General features: G+C 41.9%; 1 protein-coding gene across 1 annotated transcript in view; it reads left to right on the top strand.

The window, feature by feature from the left end:
- MTCL1 (microtubule crosslinking factor 1) overlaps positions 1-20,751 on the top strand; it is a 398,239-nt gene that overhangs the window by 274,162 nt on the left and 103,326 nt on the right. The window contains 2 exon segments of the mRNA XM_033934045.1: positions 14,518-14,640; positions 18,617-18,850. Of these exon segments, the coding sequence (XP_033789936.1) occupies positions 14,518-14,640; positions 18,617-18,850 (357 nt within the window).

Below are 20,751 nucleotides of genomic sequence, written 5' to 3'. Positions count from 1 at the left end.
TCTGAGGGAAGCCCACTCCCTCCTGCCACCAGATGCTCCCTCAATTCCCTCCCCCCCCCACCGGTATCTATGTCCATTGGAAGGAGGAAGGAAACAGAGTCCTTCTTCCTTCAAGGCTCGCTGGTCCTAAATGGCGGGCTTTCCCTCCTTGGTGCATCATGTGATGCACAGGAGGGGCCCAAGGCCTTGATTGGCTCAGACGCCTAAGGCCCCTCCCCAAACTTGCTTTTGTATGTTTTTCATGTGGACGTTTTTATTTTTGAAAATGGCCAAAAAAGATAGATGTCCTAAGGACCAAAATTTATATATAGGTAATTTTCGAAAATAAAAGATAGACATCTGGCAGCTTTGAAAATGAAAATTTTTTCTACCCAAAATATCCAACCACAGAATTAGACATCTTATCAAAAATGCCCCTCCACATGATTAGTGTTCTTCTCTATTTTATATAACCTTTTTTCTTATCAGTGTGTAGGAGAGCATAAGCTAACCCTGAATAAAAGAGAAAAAGGAAATTGTGTCTGTGCACAGATGAGATATGAGTGAGTTCTTTGGTACTGTGTATATATGAGGTAATTGATTGGGCTATAGGATGACTCTAGGACATTTTTGTTCTTTGGAGAGTGCTGTAGGTCTAAACAGAAGATGCTAGTAAGAACAAATATTTATCTTTAGAGGATGCATACTCTAAAAGTGTCAGTTTGCTTATATCCTGTCATCAATTTATGACTCTCATTGAAGGCAATGGAATGACTCATCGCACACTGAAGCTTAATTTTTTTACCCGGTGGGTGCACAGTAAATCAGCTTTACCTGGAAAAGCCAAATAGATGATGACTAACACAGAATAGCATGAAAAGGGGTTAAATTTAGAAATCTGACTTTGTCATTCATATAAGTGGTCCTAGTATGTATAGTTGGCAGGGTGGGCATTAACATTTAACATTTTGCAGTGATCTTTAGAAAATTCTGTATTTTTGCTCTTTCAGAGCAGTTAAGTTTTAGACTTTAGACACTCCTTTGAATTCCTGAACGTTGCTTTGCATTTGGTAGCTCTGTCCAGGAGAGACTTGGGTGTGCTGGTAGATGCATCACTGAAGCCATCTGCACAGTGCGCAGCAGCCTCGAAAAAAGCCAACAGAATGCTGGGCATCATAAAGAGGGGCATAACAACCAGGACGCGGGAAGTCATCATGCCATTGTATAGAGCTATGGTGCGTCCACATCTGGAATACTGCGTTCAATATTGGTCGCCGTACCTCAAGAAGGACATGGCAGTGCTTGAGAGAGTCCAAAGGAGAGCAACGAAACTGGTAAGAGGGCTGGAACACTGCCCATATGCCGAGAGGTTGGATAGGCTGGGGCTCTTCTCTCTGGAAAAAAGGAGGCTCAGGGGAGATATGATAGAGACCTTCAAGATCATGAGGGGCATAGAGAGGGTGGATATGGACAGATTCTTCAGGCACGAGGGGGCATTCGGAGAAACTGAAGGGAGATAGGTTCAGAACAAATGCAAGGAAGTTTTTCTTCACCCAAAGGGTCGTGGACACTTGGAATGCGCTACCGGAGGAAGTGATCAGGCAGAGTACGGTACAGGGATTCAAACAGGGATTGGACGGATTCCTGAGGGACAGGGGGATCGTGGGATACTGAAAGAGGTGCTGGGATGTAACACAGGTATAGAAAGCAAACCAAGTAATAAGTATAGAAATCCGACCAGGTCGTGCATGTGCAAGACCGGAGGGTTAGGACTTCGATGGGAAGATAAAACTCAATGGGAAACCAAGGTGGCAAGGGGGCCCCTTCTGGTGTCTCAGACAGGCCGTGACCTGTTCGGGCCGCCACGGGAGCGGACTGCTGGGCAAGATGGACCTGAAGTCTGACCCAGCAGAGGCACTGCTTATGTTCTTATGAACCCCCGGATTCTATATACCGGTATGCTGCTTTGAGTTTTGTTGGAGATATTAAAGAGAGATCAACCACCTTATTAATACCTCAGTGTGGTGATTGACCTCTCTTACTAATACCTCCAACAACACACAACTTAATTAATGATCTAATCAGCACCAATAATTGGCTGCCAATAAGCAATTATATCAGCACTAATTAGAATTTACGTGCACATTTTTTGTATGCACACTGTTATAGAATACACCCAATCTTTGGCCTAAATTAGGTGTGGAGATTTATACCAGGTTTTCTATAAATTGTTGCTCCTAACTTTAGTCTCAGGTCCAGGTGCTAGGCACTATTATGTAAACCATACCTAACTTTAGACGCACTTTATAGAATAGTGCTAAGCATTTTTGTATCCTATGCCAAATTTTGGGTGCCATATATAGAATTTCCACTGAAGTGCAATTATAGGGCTCATTGACAGTCATATTCCGGCTTACCCAGACTTGAGCATTAAGATATTTGTGGACTGATGAAAACCATGGTTAGTTTTCAAATAACCAGTGTCGAGTTGACAAAAGCCTTATGGGTTTATTTTCCTCAAAGTCAGCAAAATGAAAAGGCACAGGACAAGTCAGCAACAAGAACACGATACAGATATTAAAAGAATTGGAAAATGGAATGCTGTAACTTTAAGCTTTATGTGTGAGATTTGGGTATGCCTGGGCTAGGGGAGATCCAGGTTTGATTTCTAGTCTCAGCTCTTGGTCTGATTGGAGCTATGTGTTAGAGAATGTCATGGGGACAAATTTGTCCCTGTACCCACGGGAACTCATTTTCCCATCCCGTTCCCAGCAAGTTCTTTTCCTGTCCCTGCCCCATTTGCACAAGACTCAAACACTTTAAAATCATAAGTGTTTGAGGCTTGTGCAGTTAGAGTTTAGAGGGATGGGACAGAGAAAGTGACAAAACTCACGGGGACGGGACGGGAAAATTGAGTTCCTGCGGGGAGTCCCCGTGTCATTCTCTACTATGTGTGTGCAACAACACTAATAGCCCCTTCGAAGGAGGAGAGTACAATTATCATACTTCAGTGACACCTGCTGATCAAGCTATGTGTGCACATGTAGTAGGATCTAAAAGGAGCTGCAATGAAGCATTCTGGGCAAGGGTTACTGCTGGGACTGGTAAGCTGGAAAGAGGTAGGGGAGGGGAGCACAAGCACACTCAGAAGCTGTGGAAGGTGTATATGAAGTTTCATGATTAACGGGCCTGCTTCAACTGGAATGAATAGATGAAACTGACAAACCATAAATACAGTACTATATATGTCTATTACTTACTACTTATTTCTATAGTGCTACTATACATCTACATCAGGGGTGTCAAAGTCCCTCCTTGAGGGCCGCAATCCAGTCGGGTTTTCAGGATTTCCCCAATGAATATGCATGAGATCTATTGGCATGCACTGCTTTCATTATATGCTAATAGACCTCATGCATATTCATTGGGGAAATCCTGAAAACCCGACTGGATTGCAGCCCTCGAGGAGGGACTTTGACACCCCTGATCTACATGAAGGGAGTAAATTCTTAAAAGGCTGCTCAAATTTAGGCGGCAGACTGATGCACGCTAAGTGTAGATTCTGTAACGGCAGTTGTGCGTGCAACTGCCATTATAGAATGCTAGTGTAAATCTGCATCAGTTTACCTATCTTTAGGTGCAAGCATTTAAGGCTTAGATTCACTAACCTCATTTTTTGGGGCGATCCGTGGCCGAGTCTTGCTGGGCGACTGATTCACAACACTTCCTGCATTCAAAGTATCTAGTCGGAAGCATGCCCACAAACACGCCCACGGATCGCTGTTGAGCGATCGGGATGTATGCACCTTCCTTCTCTAGCCTTCCCCTCACCCTGCACGTTGCAGGAGAGAGCCCAATGACTTGAAAGAGGATGGCGCTTTTTTTAAGCTCCTCTTATGGGGCTACTGCCTCCATCCTAAATATACAGAAACTCGGGTTAGTTCTGACCTCGATGCTGCCTGCTTTTTTTTTCTTTTTAGACTCTGGGCAAGACAAGTCCGCGCTTGCTAGTGGGAAGCTCAGGTGAAACGGCCAACGATGGCTGGGCTGGGAGCATGTACTGTTTCAGCCTACACCACAGCTTTTTTTCCCCTGATAAAGGCATATGGCAGACAAATAAAAATATGACAAATAATAGCAAATTAAGCAAGTAAAGCAAATAGCAAATGAAACCATAAAACGTGTAATGGCAAGTCAAGAAAAAACCCAGAAGAGGTAAACAAAAGGGAAGAGCCATGTGGCACATATTATAAAGGAAGCATTGTAAAAACGAACCGTGCCACTGAACTGCATTGGCTTATTATGTTGAGGAATATCAGAGGAGTGTAACTGCGTGTGCAGGAGGAGGAAGGGAGAAGCCGCAGCACTGGGTGAAGCTTGCCGCTTGAACACACAGGCAGGCAGGGTGGCAGAGAGCAGTTTTTTCAGGGCTGGGATTTCAGTGAGCGACTGGTCCTCAGCAGTCGCTTGGTTTTTGATTGGCCAGCCCAGTCGGTGTGCCTTAAATTGTTTGGTGAATCAAGGCCCTTCCTACTTTGCATGCCAGTTACCCTAATTTGCATGCGAAAATCAGATCGGGTATGGAGTGGATGGGGAGTGAGGTTAGTGAATCGGGTCGGAGGGAAATCGGGTGACAAAGGGCTCGCAAACTGATCGGTACACGAAACTGTTCCATGTAGGTTAAAGAGAACCTCCTAATGCTATTGGGGCTTTCATAGTAGTTAATTCTATGGGTACAAGTAGGTGCTGAACACCTCCAATATTGAGTAAGCTCCTTCAGTTTGCTTAGTGAATCTAGCCCTAAGTCAGCTCAATGTTTGGTGTAAATGCTGATGCCTAACTATTGACAGTTGTATTCTGTAACTTGAATGCATAACTGCCTGACGGGTCCCCAACCTGCCCGTGCCTCTCCCAAGTGTACGCCCCCCCTTGAAGCGGCTTGCTGTGAAATTTGTGCACGTAACATCTGGAATACTAAGGACAGTTATGTGCGTGTTAATTGGTACCAATTAGTGCCATTTTAAGGTCAATTATAGTTCATAATTGGCTATTAACTCTAATTAACAGCCATTTATTGAATTAAGACAAGGAACTAACCTTGCCTAATCAGATGACCTCTCTCAGGTATTCTTTCCCCTTATAACCCCAATGTATTATGTAATATCTTTCTTCTCTCATGTATTCTTTTCCCATGTTTCTCCAATTTATTATGTAACATCCTTCTTCTTGCATTTTGTAATTCGCTGATTGTCCAGCCTTTTATAATTAATCTGATGTACTTATTTTTTTTATCTGTAAATCGCTTAGCAAATTAAATTAAGCGATTCAATAAGTCAAAAATAAACTTGAAACTTGAAACTTCTTTCTATGTGATCCACCTAGAAGTCACTTTATTTTTCTATACCACCATAGTCAAAGTTGTTATTATTATTATTATACAAACTGTGTGTGCAAATTTGCGCACAAAAGTTTTTAAGAATTAGAAATAAAGTGAATGCTGACTGTTTGGGATACAGTGTTTTTTTAAACAAAATATGGGGTCCATTGGCTTTATTTGTTGATTCACATTAAGAGTTTTTATTGTTCTAAGATTTTATCATTACACATCTGGGAGGGTGGGAGGTAACTGGAAAAATATATATATAAAATTTTTCATTTTATTTGTAATAAGTTAATTGGTACTATCATTATTTGAGAGAAGGGTAGGTAAAGTAATGCTTTTTATATTAATTGTATGAAGTGGTGTAGTTTATGAAAATTGTATTGTAATTATTGTTCTATAACAAATGTAATAAAATTTTTATAAAAAGAAATAAAGTGGGCACTATCCCCTTAATTCTGTATAATTAGGCTCCCAACTTTATGTTTAGAGCAACTTAATCTAATAATTGGATGTTAATTACAGTTATCAGTCAAATAGTGGTTTAAATTGATGTCCATTGGCACCAGTTGGCAGTTGCATGCACAACTAAAGTTAGGGCTAAATTCACTAAGGCCATAGATCAGATCAGATCCACGAGAGATCCGATCCATGGCCAGGGGGCTGATTCACGAAGCGCCTTTATGCAAAGAAATTATGCAAATGAGGATGATCGGAATCACGCCCCCAACTGACTGCATGGATCGCTCTCCAGCGATCCCGACGCATGTGCAGTCCATCTGTAGATGGTCTGTGCATGCGCTGCCCCTCCGTGCCCGGCAACAGGAAACAAAACTTTTTTTTTTACTTTAGGAAACACTTTTTTTGCGAGCCCTACTTTTTCACGAGCCCATGGTTTTAACTCGCTTTTGTTGACTCTTTTTAATAAAAATGATTTACAAAAAACCCCCCACAGGCTTGCACTGCGGGGATGGACAGGAGAGTCGGGGAGAATTGAGCAGGAGAATTGGGGCAGAGCAGGGCGGCAAGAGAGCAGGAGAATCACGGCAGAGTCGGGGCAGAGAGCAGGAGATTTAGGGCAGAGCAGGGCGGCAAGAGAATCGCGGCAGAGAGCAGGAGATTCAGGCAGAGCAGGGCGGCAGGAGAATTGCAGCAGAGAGTCGGGGCAGGAGAGCAGGGCAGCAAGAGAGGAAGAGAATCGGGGCAGAGAGCAGGAGATGCAGTCGGAAAGGACGTGAGCAACTGATCCCCACAGTCGCTTGTTTCTTGATCGGCCAGCCCAGTCGGTGTTCCAGTTTTGGTTTAGTGAATCGCTGCCTGCCTACTTTGCATGCAGTTTCTCCTCATTTGCATGTGTGGATCGGATCAGAGGATGATTGGCCACGAGGTTAGTGAATCAGGTCCGAGGAAAATTGAGTCGTAAACCGATCGGTACACGATCAGTTTGCTTAGTGAATCTAGCCCTTAGTTATTATTATAGAAGCTGTGTGCACAGCTTCTTTCATGCGCAGCTTCTAGAGGTTGTGACTATGGAAACGGCATGGGCGTGCCAGGGGTGTGCCTATGAGTTAGTCACATAACCCTCACAATTCTGTAACCTGTGCACATAACTGTTTGCAGTTAGTCAGAAGCACTTAAACCAGCCTTTGACATGGCATACGAGGGGTTTTTGTTGGGTCTTGCGCTGTCCACAGTGAGCTTGGCCTTCATTTAAAGGTCACTTTTCCATTTGTCCTGACTAGTTAGACATTGCGTACCTCATAGACACAAAGAAATCATGAATGCAGGTTTTGATATTTTGAAGGGCTTTTACCACTTTGTTGCTCCTTGTTTATTTGTCTTTTTCTAAGGAGAGAGAATGGCTTTCAGTGATGGCTTTAGGAACTTAGTGGGGTAATATGTCTGAACAGTAAGTACTCACGTCTAATATTAGGCATGAAATTGTGAACATATGCTAGTATTCTCTAATAATTCTAAACAGCTCAGAAATCTATATAAGTCCAAAGGCCCACTATTCAAACAAGTATGTATAAACCAAGCCTTATGGATATAAACTGATATATAAATTCTTCAAAACTCTTCATATAAGCACTCTTAAAGACCATTAATACATACAGAAGGGATGGCAGGATCCAAGATGGCCGCAGACCCTACCGGCTGAGTAACACGCCGAAGAGTCTCACCTCTAACAACTTTTAATCCGCTGCCCGAGATATCTGCTCCCTTCTTCATGCCGAAACGAAGAGGACGCAGTGCCGCTGGAGCCTCGTGGCAGCCCGGTGCAGCGGTGTTCGGCAACATTGAGGAGATCCTCCGACGTATGCAGGAGACACCCCGGGCGTCGGGGGTCCCGCTGGAGTTGCGCCGGAGCGGAACGGATGTCAACTCCTTGGGCTTAGAAACAACATTAAGCCCCGACGCCAGAGTACCTCCCCCTCCGCCTCAGGTTACCAGCTCCCCGCGAGAGGAAGTGCTGTTGGAGCATGAGCAGTGCTCTCCCCCGGAGGCCACAGATATCAGAGAGGGGAGACTGGAGACTAACTCTTCTTTTCAGGAGAGTTTGGAAGAGACTGAGAGTACAACAACTGAAGGGGTAATTTGGAACCAGAGAAATGCTGTTCAAGAAAGAACGTCAACTTCAACTGGTGAGACTTCTCATTTTATTAATGCATTTCATATTGAAAAACCCAGAGAGGTAACCCTGGATTCTCTTTGGGATCTGGTGGCAGATTTGGCAAAATCTGTGAAACCCCAACTGAGCCAGTTGGAAGAAAGATTTAAAGTTCAAGAGGTTACAATGGGGAATTTAAAAGTTGAATTTGATGAGTCTAAAAGCTCCATAGAAAATATTTATCAGGAGTTAAAAGTTTCTAAACAAATTAGAGAAACACTAATAAAAGATAATACTAACTTGAGAAGGAAGCTGGAATCCTTAGAAAATTCCTCTAAAAATAATAACCTCAGATTAATTAACTTTCCGAGGATTGCAACAATATCACCGAGAGACATAGTGAAACGTTACATGATGGAAATATTGGAAATTTCTGAAGATATGTTGCCACCTCTTACGCAGGCTTATTATCTACCTATTAAAAGAGAGGAACAGCAGCGCTTACAAGAAAAGGACCAGCAACCGTTAGATGTTACTGCAATATTGAAGCGTTCTGATATAGAAATGGTTACTCCAGTGACACTGTTGATTACAGTAGCCTTAGCACCAGATAAAAACTGGTTGCTTAGGCTTTTCTTCAAAAATAGACTTAAGAAATTTATGGGACTTAAAATATTGATTTTTCCAGATTTGGCTCGAGAAACACAAAAAAGGAGACGTGAATTTCTTCTTCTAAAACCAGGGGTTATAGCTTTGGGGGCGACTTTTTATCTTCGACACCCTTGTAAATGTGTTATACAATATAGTATGAAAAAATATGTTTTCTTTGATCCAAGCCAGTTGACAACATTTTTGTCTACAGCACCTCAGGTTTAAGGGGGAATAAGAGGATAATTGAGTACTGTTGACCTGTCTCTGCCCAAAGGGCCTATTTTCTTTTATATAACAACTTAGTTTGTTAAAATTACTTTAATCATCCGCTATGCATGCCTTGGATCCATATAGTGGACTAGAGTTGAAGTTAAGCTATAATGATTTTTCTTGTAACAAGTTTGGGAGCAGAAATGTTTATATTAGTACTTTATTGGCTTATCTTTATTTTTCTGTACAAGTGATACTTGAATTGTAAATTGAAAAATATAAATAAATAATAATTAAAAAAAAATACATACAGAAGGTATTAATGCATACAGAAAGTACCGCCGAAGTCTTTCAGAGTGCTTATATGAAAAGTTTAGAAGAATTTATGTATAAGTTTATATCCATAAGTATTCTATAATGACAGTTTTACACTGAACTGCTTTTATAGAATTCACACTCGGTGCATATCATCCTAGCACCTAAATTGTGGTGGCATTTTTTTTAATTTATTGCTTTTTATTATTTCAGCAAAGTTTGGTCATATTTTATTTAATTCGATTTATATTTTTATTTTATTTATTTATTCAGTTTTTCTATACTGTTCTCCCAGGGGAGCTCAGAATGGTTTACATGAATTTATTCAGGCTCAATCATTTTCCCTGTCTGTCCCGGTGGGCTCACAATCTATTTAATGTACCTGAGACAATGGGGGGATTAAGTGACTGCCTAACTCATAGGGTCACAAGAAGCAGCATGGGTTTGAACCCGCAACCTCAGGGTGCTGAGGCTGTAGCTTTAACAACTGCACCACACTCTCCCCTACTCCCCAGAGAGCTCAGAACGGGTTACACAGTAACATACATGATAATTAACAAACAAGGCACAGAAAACAAAGGCAATACAGCTACAGCGAGATAAGTCTGGTTCAAATGTTCTAGCTTAGCAGACGCTTGGAGCATGAAGCATGCACACGGAATCAGTTGAATATATGTGAGGAATAAAGTGTTTAGGGAGTTACAGTCTGTATGCTAGCTTATTCTGAAGAATTAAGTGAAGATGTAAGTTGCTTTTCTAAAGCTCAAAAGCCCTTCAAGGGATTTGATGTTAAGGAGGTAGTTGATTCCAGTACTTTTGGTAAGAAGTGAGAGTATGACCTTGTCAGCTTTTTAAACACATCATAGGATTATGAGGACGATTCTTGGTGACTTGGCTGAAAAAAAAAAGGTAAGAAGCTTGGCTTGCCTGCGGGAAACTCGATAAGGGAAGGGAGGGCCCTTTGAGCAGGCTAGACCGCGGGAGGGAAGGGGGAGGGACCAAAAGGAGCAGGCTACATCTGGTAAGAGTAGGGAAGGGGGGTGGGTGAAAATGCTGCTACTGCTGCACAGGGACCTGGAGGGGAAGGGAGAGGGTCAGAAAGACAGAGAAAGGGGGCCAGGGAGAGAGAGAGACAGTGGGAGGGAGAGAGACACAAAGACAGACAGACATATATTCTAGCACCCGTTAATGTAACGGGCTTAATGACTAGTATATATATATATATATAATTTTATTGTATTCTGTAAACCATTTGGACCAGTGAAATGAACGAGCGGTATAACAAAATTAATAAACCATAACCCTCCTGAACAATGTGTCATTAGTTTTCTCTGAGCAATGCCTGGGTCTACTGTTACAGATCAAAGTGGTCACTAAATTCTAGAGCTAAGAAATTTAATTGTACAATTAGACCTGTAGCTAAAGACCCTCTTGGCCCAGTCTCTGAGTCGGATCAAGTGATTTGTCGGTGCATATGCAATGTGACTATTCACAAGGACCATGATGAAGATGCTTATGTGATTCTTAATGAGCTTGAACTCTCTTTATTTACCAGAATTTGTGGGTTATATATATTTATTTAGTCATTTATTTAGCCTGTCCTCCCAAAATGAGTCCAGAACAGGTTACAAGAGTACAGTACATTCATAGTATGGATAGGACAGACTTTAGTGAGAAATACAGACTTTACAGCATTTACAGTATAGACAAAGGAGTTTAGATTACAGCATTTACAGTGTATACATAACATATAGACTTAGGGCTCCTTTTACAAAGATGCGTTAGGGCCTTAACGCACGGAATAGTGCACGCTAAAATTCTGCGCATGCTAGCTGCTACCGCCGCCTCTTGAGCAGGCGGTAGTTTTTCAGGTAGTGTGCGCTAAAAACACTAGCGCACCTTTGTGAAAGGAGCCCTTAGTGGATATAGGGTGGATTAAATTGCAGCGTTTTCAGTGTAGATATAACATGGAGGTAAAATAGCTTTTCTTAGCAGGTTGGTTCATCTTTGTTGTTGGAGAATGTGGTAGTAATTCTGGTTATATTTGCGGTGACATGCGAGTTTTAATGAGATTACGTTTAGGTGGTGTCTTTGAGATCCAACTGTCAAGGGTGTAGACGCGGGTTGTTAAGGAGCTGGATTTGTAAAGAGGAAGGTTTTCACGGCTTTCCTGAAGTTCCAAAGACTGTCTAGTGATCGAATGGATGAGGAGATGATGTGCCTTAATCTGGGTATGTAATGAGAATAAGAGCGTCTTCTGGCTGTCTCAGATGTGAGTGAGCGGCCAGGTGGCAGGATCATCCGTTTTTCTGTTTGAGATCTCGGTGATCAATTGGAGACATAAATTTGTAGTTTTGATGCTATGTTTGGTGTCATCTTGTGGAAAGTCTTGAGGGTTTAAAGGCTAACACCAAGGCTTTAAAGGGGCATTGTTTTGGATAGGCAGCCAGTGCATGGATGATAGTGCAGGGGTGACATGGTCGCAGAATCCCAGGTTTTTTAGGAGTGGGATTGCAACGTTTTGCACCCCTTGGAGACAGGAGAGTGTTTTTGCTGGTAAGCCCACTAGTAGAGTGTTGCAGTAATCTAGGCGGGATAATACACACGCATATAGTAGCTGGGCAAAATCGCTTTCTGAAAAATAAGCACGGATGCACTTTAGTTGGCGGAGGTAATAGAAGGATGAAGACACTAATTTTGATACTTGGTCTGAAAGCGACAGCTTTGAGTCGAATCATTCCTAGGCTGCGGACGTTGTCTTTGGCTGTGAGAGTGTCATTTCCCCAAGAAAGAGATGAGCGGGGGTATGCGCAGGTGTCCTTGTGTAACCAGAGAAATTCTGTTAGTGACGCATTGAGAGAGATTTGCATATACAGTAATGTAGGAGACAGGCATGCAGATATGTCTCATACATATTCATTAGGGATATCCTAGGCAGATGACAAAAGAAAAATGCATAATTTGCAAGACATAGCAATAAACACGCACACTGAACAATAAAACATCAGTAAAACAAAACATAAAACCCACCCTAATCTTCCTTTGAACTAGGGCATAAATTGCCTGTCTCAAAATCCTGTTGTACAGCATACCTCTAGAATGCTTCACCAAACAATGTTTTTTTTGTTTAACAGTTTTAAAATTTTGCTTTATCACTCATTTTCCTAATTTGTACTGGCAGGTTTTTCCACAATATTGGGAATGCCAGTGAAAATGTATGTTGCCTGGTCACTTCAAAATGAACTTTCCTCAGCTCTGGAACAGAGAGGCGACACGTACCCTATAGTGCAGAGGTAGGGAACTTTGGTCCTCGAGAGTCGTATTCCAGTCGGGTTTTCAGAATTTCCCCAATGAATATGCATTGAAAGCAGTGCATGCAAATAGATCTCATGCATATTCATTGGGGAAATCCTGAAAACCTGACTGGAATTTGACTCTCGAGGACCGGAGTTCCCTACCCCTGCTATAGTGACTTATTAGGATGATAAATTTTCAGAACTGTAGCCAAATAAAAATCTGAATCCTGTTTCAAAGTCTTATGTATCAACAGTAAGATCTTAAAAACAATTCTACTGTGAGATTCCTCTTCTGCCCACCTTGTTATAAAGTGCCAAACATTCTAACTCTCCGGCCTTATTTTTTAGGCTTGTTGCATTTGCATACAGACAGTTTATGTTTATTTGCATTCACAATCTCCCTAGCAGTTGGATCTCTGTTCTTTATATAGATGCAGCTGGACTTCAGCCTTTACACGAATCTCCCTATCAGGATATTCTGGATTTAGTGTTTACATAGTAGATTTTTTGAAGATACCTTAATTGTGAACATACAGTCCTGAGTGACCGCTTTCCCTCAAAGCCTAGTTTAAGATGTTAACGCCTAGTTTAAGGTGTTTACTCTGTTTAGTCCTTTTTAGAATAATCTCGCCTTTCCCCATAACATTGCTCAACTCCTTACAAATCTGAAGCCATCTTCCTTGCACCATTTTATCTATTCATATAACAGGGAGCACGTTTGTAAATTTTGGATTTCAAGTTTCAGCTTAAAGTCTAAGTGTGGCTTCCACAACCAACTCCTACACCTTCCTATGTCACTGATAGCTTTTTCCAGTACTGTTTAAAATCATATTGAGGTCCATCACCTTGGCTCCAAACAGGCCAGTTACCACCAGTCACACAATATTCATATTTCTAATGATAGAATTGTCAGCCACAAAAGCCTTTGCCAGCCTCCAATCCATCCAGAATTCAGTTGCACGACTCATATTCCATGAGAGCCGCTATATTCACGTTTCCCCTCTCCTAAAGTCGTTTCATTGGCTTCCCATCCATTTCTGAATACAATTCAAACTCCTCTTACTGACTTACAAATGCATTCACTCAGCTGCCCCTTACTATCGCTCTTCAGCTATCTTCCCCTTTGTCCCCCTTCCCCCCATGAGCTCCGCTCAGCTGGTAGGTCCCTCCTATCTGTGCCCTTCTCTTCCTCTGTCAACTTCAGACTTCGTCCCTTCTACTTTGCTGTGCCATATGCTTGGAACAAGCTGCCCGAATTGCTACAGCAGGCTCCGTTTCTGGCAGTGTTCAAGGCCAAGTTAAAAGCCTCTTCCAGACTGCTTTAAATTCCTAACTCCTCTCACCTTGGGTTCTGCATCCTCAACCCTATACTGTATATCGTGTCTGTCTGTCCAAGTTAGATTGTAAGCTCTTCTGAGCAGTGACCGTCTATTAAATATCAGTGCTATATAAATGATAAATAGTAGTAGTAGTTTGTGACCTTATCTTTCTGGGCATCTGCTCTTGGAGACTCATCTATGGTGTGAGGATAATGGATCACCTGGAGGGCAGGTTCTAAAAATCTCATGCCTCAATAAATTGGTTAGATTACAAGGTGCTAAAAATACATACATGGTTGACACAGAAATAAAATATTGTATCTATTTTTGATTATAAAGTAAAGATTTAAAGAGCTATTTAATGAATTAGAAATGAGTACTTAATTAAAATGTCATCAGCTTTTAGTCCTGTCATGGATAAATATTTCCCTTTACAGGAAAGTTGACATCCCGTTCTCTGTGATTTATTGTAGTAAAGTTATCTGTCACCAGATATTATAGGTAGTATAAGCTGTAGGAGAAAATATTTCGCAGGCCAATGTGGTAAGTATCTGCTTTTTTATGGTCTCCTTTCTGTCTTTTGCTGAAAGCCACAGGTTTTAAGGGGTTATGTGGGACATCGAGATCCTAATGATTTTTCATGTCTGTTTATGACGTTAACTATGTGACACATTTTTTTTGCTGTCATATTTTCTGTATTTTTTTTCACTGAAGTAATCTTTTCCATTTAACTTGCCTCTTTGTTTTACCAACTAGCTCAGGGATCCTCATGTTTCACCCGAACAAACATTATCATTGCGAGAACTTCAGGCTCACCTTGAGCAGGAGCGAAGACTTCACCAGGAAGAGCAAGAGAAGGCTGCAGATAGAATCATTCAGGTGAGAGAATAAGCTATTGAAGTAGCAGATAATGGGCAAGGGAGGCTGCCAAGAGGCTACACCATGCCACCCTCCCAAATTCTAAGTTGACAAGCTGAAGCCGTCTCTAATTTTAAGGGTGTTTCCCCCAGGGGTTTCTGATAGTGGTTATTTTTTGCTGATTTCAGCAAGCTTTTTCTTTCATGAGATTACCTATAATTGGTCAGGGTTGCTAAATGAAATCTCAAATATGTCTGAAGCATCATATACTTTTTTCAAACAGCACTTTTTTTAATGTATGTTCGTAATGAGAACATTAAATCCTGTTTTAACAATGGATCAAGTCCTTTTCTTGTTCCACCTACTATTCTCATTCACATATCTTATGGGTAATATGCACTGCTTTTAAAGGCTAAGGCTAAGATACCCTTCAACCGATGACCACAATAAGATAAGTCACTAGTCACTTTAAAAGAACCACAAGTAGAATAATTTATTTATGTTACACAGCAAAGAGAGCTATGCTTTTATAAATGCCCCGATGAGGAGACAGCACTTAAAACCTAAGACAGTGAATGGAATGAGTCTCAGGTGGTGTTTCTGAGGGTCTTCAAAAGCAGTGCATATTACCCATACGATATGTGAATGAGAATAGTGGGTGGAACAAGTAAAGGACTTGATCCATTGTTAAAACTGAAGCTCATATACAACATATAATCATTTCATAGCATCTTTAGCAATCTGTTCAAGAATTTTAGAGGTACATAAATGAAGACATATAAATCTTAATATATTTATTGTGTAATAAATGGTTATAGTTCCCTGTAGCTACAGTATGAGAAGAAAATATTATTCCTAAAATAACCTAATTATAAATGTAATAAGTACCGGTACTCTAAATTAGTTTTCAATAGTACATACAACATTTTGGCTACTACTATCATTACCACCTGCCTCTTAATTTTCCATGGAGTGCTGCAAATCACATTTTTTAAATTTATGTGTGCAGTATATGTAATACAGTAACAAATTAAATAATGACAGAAAAAGAACAAGCAGTCTCTCAAGTCTGACAGGTGTAAATTCTGCCTCCTTGGTTCTATACCGCTTAAATCAATACCTTCTGCCCCGTACCTTTTATGTGATCACTAGTCTTTAAGCCCGTTACATTAACGGGTGCTAGAATAGATGTGTGTGTCTGTCTTTCTTTCTATCTCTCTCTCCCCTTGGCCGCTGTCTGTCTGTCTATGTTTATTTGTTTCTCTCTCCTTGGACACTGGCTGTCTCTCCTTGGATGCTGGCTGTCTCTCCTTGGACGCTGGCTGTCTGTCTTCCTTTCTGTCTGTCTCTCTGGCCTCTTGTGTGTTATTCTTCGTGTCTGTGTCCTTGTGTCATTCCCCCGCCCCCCCCCAGAGCAAAGCTGTCTGCCCCCAGCATACCCCTTCGTCTTTCCATGGCCCCCTTCTGTCTTCCCCCGCAGAGGAAAGCTGTCTGCCCTCCAGCACACCTTTTCCCCCCAAAGTAGCCCCCTTTCCCTCTCCCTGACTGTCTTTCCATGGCCCCCTTCTGTCTCCCCCCCCCACCTGCACGACACCCTTCAGCCAATTGTGAGTGCTCAGAGCGTGAGAGGGAGCAGGGCCTAGATGTATTTGGCGCGGCGGGGGAGGCCCCGACTGCCCCAGCTGCAGCTTCTTCAGCGTTGGTGAGGAAGGAGAGGTTGGGCCGACTCTCCGCAGGGGCTTTGGGGACAGTCTTCTGCGGCTCGAAGCTCTCCTCCCGGCAGCCACTGCCAGCAGCGCTCCGCACTGCCTTCCTCCCGCCGCCCAGAGTAGATGTCTGTATGTCTGTTTTTTTTTATTTGTCTCTCTCTCCTTGGACACTGTCTTCTGTCATTCTTTGTGTCTGTATCTCTCCCTGGTCCCGTCTGTCCGTCTTTCTGTCTCCCTTCCCCCCTGCTTGCCAAAGCAGCCCCCTTTCCCTCTCCCCCTGTTCTGCAATGCCTACCTGCTCCATGGCCCCTTTCTGTTCCCCCCCCCATGATTGCTGTCTGCACTCAGCACAACCCTCCCACCAAAACAGCCCCCTTTCCTGCCTTCTCCATGGCCCTTCTTTTTCCTCTTCCCCTCCCTCCATCCATGGTTCCTGCCACCGCTGCCGCTCCTGTTCAAAGCGGCCTGCTGAGGTTCGCGGCCGGCTGCTATCCACCTCAGTAGCTTGTTCCCTCTGACGCGATCGTAAATTTCCTATACCTTCCCTGCTGTATAGCCATCAGGCGTTCCATTTTAAAAGTATAACAAAGGGATTCCCACTAGAAAGTGTAATTGAACCTATCCCAGTTCTTTCAGTTCTTCCAAAATAAGTTGTATAGCAACCCCTGTCTTTTTCTGATACTGGCTTTGTAACTGTGGTTGCTTTGTGCAGGTTACTCCATCCTTCACTACCACTAGGGTAAGTAACTCCCATACTAGACAGGGACTGATTTCCTATGAAGTCTTCAATGTATCAGTCTTAACTTTCACCCTCAGCGGTAATAAAACAGAGTTAGAAGGATTAGGGGGTTTCCGTCACTTGTGCCAGATCATCTCTCAGCTGCTGTTACTTGTCTACTCACGGAGGTGGTTCAGAAGCCTTAATCGGTGCTATTTCTAGATGTTCTTTGCTCTACTCCCTCACTAACAAAATTGATGGCTTAGCCAATGCAAACCATACTGTTGCTTGAAAATAAAAAAATATTAAAATTATATACTTAGCTTGCTAAAGAGGATAACCAATATAAAGCTACCACAAACTACTATATGTGCATGCCAAATTCCTCACATGCTATTGCTATAATCACCTCCAACTGAAACCTCTAAACACTAGGCTTGGATGGCCTGAGGAACGAAAACCAGAATCGGGAATCAAACCCAGGTCTCTGGGCTGGCAGTATGTGTTTGCTGACACTGAACCCAGCTGCCTAGCCCAGTGCCGTTGCTTGATTAGGATGGTTTTGGAATTTAGCTGTCAGATAAGCCTAAAAATGTCTTAACGGTTGAACATGCCTGCTTAGGAGAATATCAGAATGAGTTCTGGGTGAGGACAGCAATGCTCTCAGCAAGCAGCAGTGCTGTTCATAGCTGTAGCAAGCTATTTGCAGGCAGTACGGCTGCACAGGCACAAGGGAGGTGGCACGTCAAATTGTGTCCTATCCATTGCATCCCCTGCTTGGCTGTGATGCAGTGGGCAGAGCGGGGGAGCTAAGGGGCATTGCACAGGGTGCTCTTCTGGCTTGGGACTCTCCTGGTGGCGTTGAAGAGAAATGTAATGATGAGGTAAAACAAACCATGTGCATATGGTTCCTTGCCCTTTCTATTACAAATGCAAGCAGTGTCTCACTTCCGGCTCACCACACAATTGTTTCCCACGTATTCACCTTTATAGGACCCCCAGAGACCCCTGAAGAAGACTTTTTGTCGAAACGTGGACCGTGTTGGGTCCTGTATCCCTAGCGGACTAGGTCCGTTAAGGCTTTTATGTGGATGAAATTATTTTATGTGGATGATTTTAGTGTACCTTTGGAACTTTGACACTTTCAAATAAAGTCCATTTAGGAACATCGTCACTCCAGAGAGTTTTTTTGGTCTTCTCTGTATTTTCTTCTTTGTGGATATTTTGGGGTCAATTCCTTTTGGTTTTTTTTTTGTTTTTTTAATGGTTCTTTGGCAGCATTAAACAAACTGTGCAGTACTTCAGCAGACCTTCAAGTACTGTATAGTTAAACTGGGCCCTTCATGTTTAAAATGTCCTAGAAAGCAAGAGATCTTGCCAGTCAAGCTAGTATTGATCGCTACTGAAAGGGTTTGTCTTGCTAACAATTTTAAAAAATAAAACTAAGTAGGACAACAGCTATATAACATGTTGGGGGAGGGGGAGGGGTTTGAACATTAAATCTTTATTGAACTCATCTCCTTGTACAATAGATATTTTAGCTTTTCTGGTTGTTTCTCAACCTTTATAGCTGGAAGAGGAGCACCTAAAGAGCTTAAGGAGGAAAGAGCTGGAGGTGCAAAGTCTGAATTTGAAAAACAAACTGGAAGAGAAAACATGGAGCCAGGAGAAGAATCTTCTGCAGCAGGAGCTTCAGCATTTCCAGCGGAATGTCTTCGTGCTCTATGTCCAGTTGAGATGGTTGCTGAAACACTTGCGTCAGTGCAGAAAGACAGAAAAAGAAGTTGGAGAGGAGTTACTAGAGGTAACTTTGCCCTCTTTTTGTAAAAACTTTATAGGCAATTCAGTGACCTTGAGTGATATTGGAGAGTTGTTGGTAGGGAACATTTGTCTCTATGTACTGTACATCACTCCAAGATTCCCCTGAAGGAATGTATATAATGAGAACCTTGAGGAATAATTTCATGCTTGGTATGAGAAGCCAAGCATATGAAAGGCAATTCTATAACTAGGTGCCCATATTTAGTCGCCACCTGCAGATATAAATTTACAGAATACTAGCATTTTTGCATTTGAGCATACAATGCATGTATATGTGGCAGCAAAGGTATTAAGCAGTATTCTGAAAGTGAGTGCGTAAATGTCATAGTGTGTATATGCTTGAGAATAGCCTAATGGTTACTGCAGTGTGCTGTGTACTGGGGGGAAACAGATTCAGTTCCTTGTGATCCTGAGCAAGTCCCTTAATCCTCCATCGTAACAGGTACAAAACTTAGATTGTGAACCTGCTAGGGGCAGAGAAAGTACCAACTCTAGAGAAACAGTGAGTCATCAAAACTTCCCTAATTTCCTTCAGTACCCTCAGATATAAGTCAGCTGGCCCCATTGCTTTGTCTACCTTTAGTTTAGCTAGCTCTCTACGAACACAGTTCTCTGAAAACAGAAATATTTGTTAAGCAATCTACCTTATCTTTATCTGCTTCTACATATTCTACATTCACCTCACAATGCCACTTTTGCACTTCTTCCTATTTCTAAGATATCTAAAATATGTTTTGCTTGCCCATTTTACCATATCGGTTATTTTTTGTTCTATTTTCGTGTTTGCTTTCCTGACTACTTTACCAGCTTCTATTAGCCTTTCCAGATATTATCGCTTGTCTTCCTCTTTCTTTGATCGCTTGTATTTTATGAAGGCTAATCTTGTTATCCTTTTCTTTTCAGTTACTATTTTTGAGAACTATTTTCTCTTACCTGTATTTACAGAAAGATTTGTTATCCTTAGAATAGCTCCATTCATTTATGCCCACTGCTTTTCTACAAAACCTTGCAAAAAATTCATTCAGTCTGTGTTTATGTTTTTAGGCATTTGATATACTGCCCTATCTTGGGGAAGTGCAAGGTGGTGTACATTTCTTTTTTTATCAGGTACTCAATAAGTATTTCCCCTGTTCTTGCGGGCTCACAGTGTGACTATGGTACCATACCATAATAGCATTAACTTCCAAGACACACACATCAGTCACCCTACCCGTGAAAGGGAAGCACTGCAAATATTATACCAGACTTTATAATCCTAAAATGTATCCTATTAGGAAGATGGAACAAGCCAGACTACAACAAATTTCTGCACAAAAAGTAACACTAGCAAAATACCACATCTCAGTCACACACACAAAACATGGACAGACATTCACGAAATTTAGAAAAAGGGATCTCAAATTAAAACAGAAATAGACAGAAAGAGGTTAATTGGATGCTTATAAAATTAGGTCACACATAAAAGTACATGAGACACAAGCAAGTAAAAACGGGTAGAGTAGGCATGCTAAGGGGTGGAGTTTGGGTAGGAAATGGGCAGAGCTGTGATTTATGCATGCATTGTTTATGTCCACATGCCTTAAATCTAGGTATGATTTCTGCTAGAATTTCTTTAGTCTTTATTTATAGTTTCAAGAACATTATTTTTACAAGTTAACTATTGCTAACAGAAACACAATACCAGGGCACTGTTTCTTATTTAGATAACCGGTAGCATTGTACATAAGAACAAATACACTGTGGAGGAGGTGATGTTCAAGATGCAGGCTTTATTAAAAGTACAATCCGATTATCCACATGAAGAATACCTAGGACCCAAAGCATTGGGGACTATGGACCCAACACGGTCCATGTTTAGACAAAACTGTCTTTCTGAAGGTCCTG

Source organism: Geotrypetes seraphini, chromosome 2 (genome assembly GCF_902459505.1).
Source record: "Geotrypetes seraphini chromosome 2, aGeoSer1.1, whole genome shotgun sequence".
NCBI classification, from domain to species: Eukaryota; Metazoa; Chordata; class Amphibia; order Gymnophiona; family Dermophiidae; genus Geotrypetes; species Geotrypetes seraphini.
Note: the sequence above shows the minus strand (reverse complement) of the source record. Positions and strands in the feature narration are given on the sequence as shown.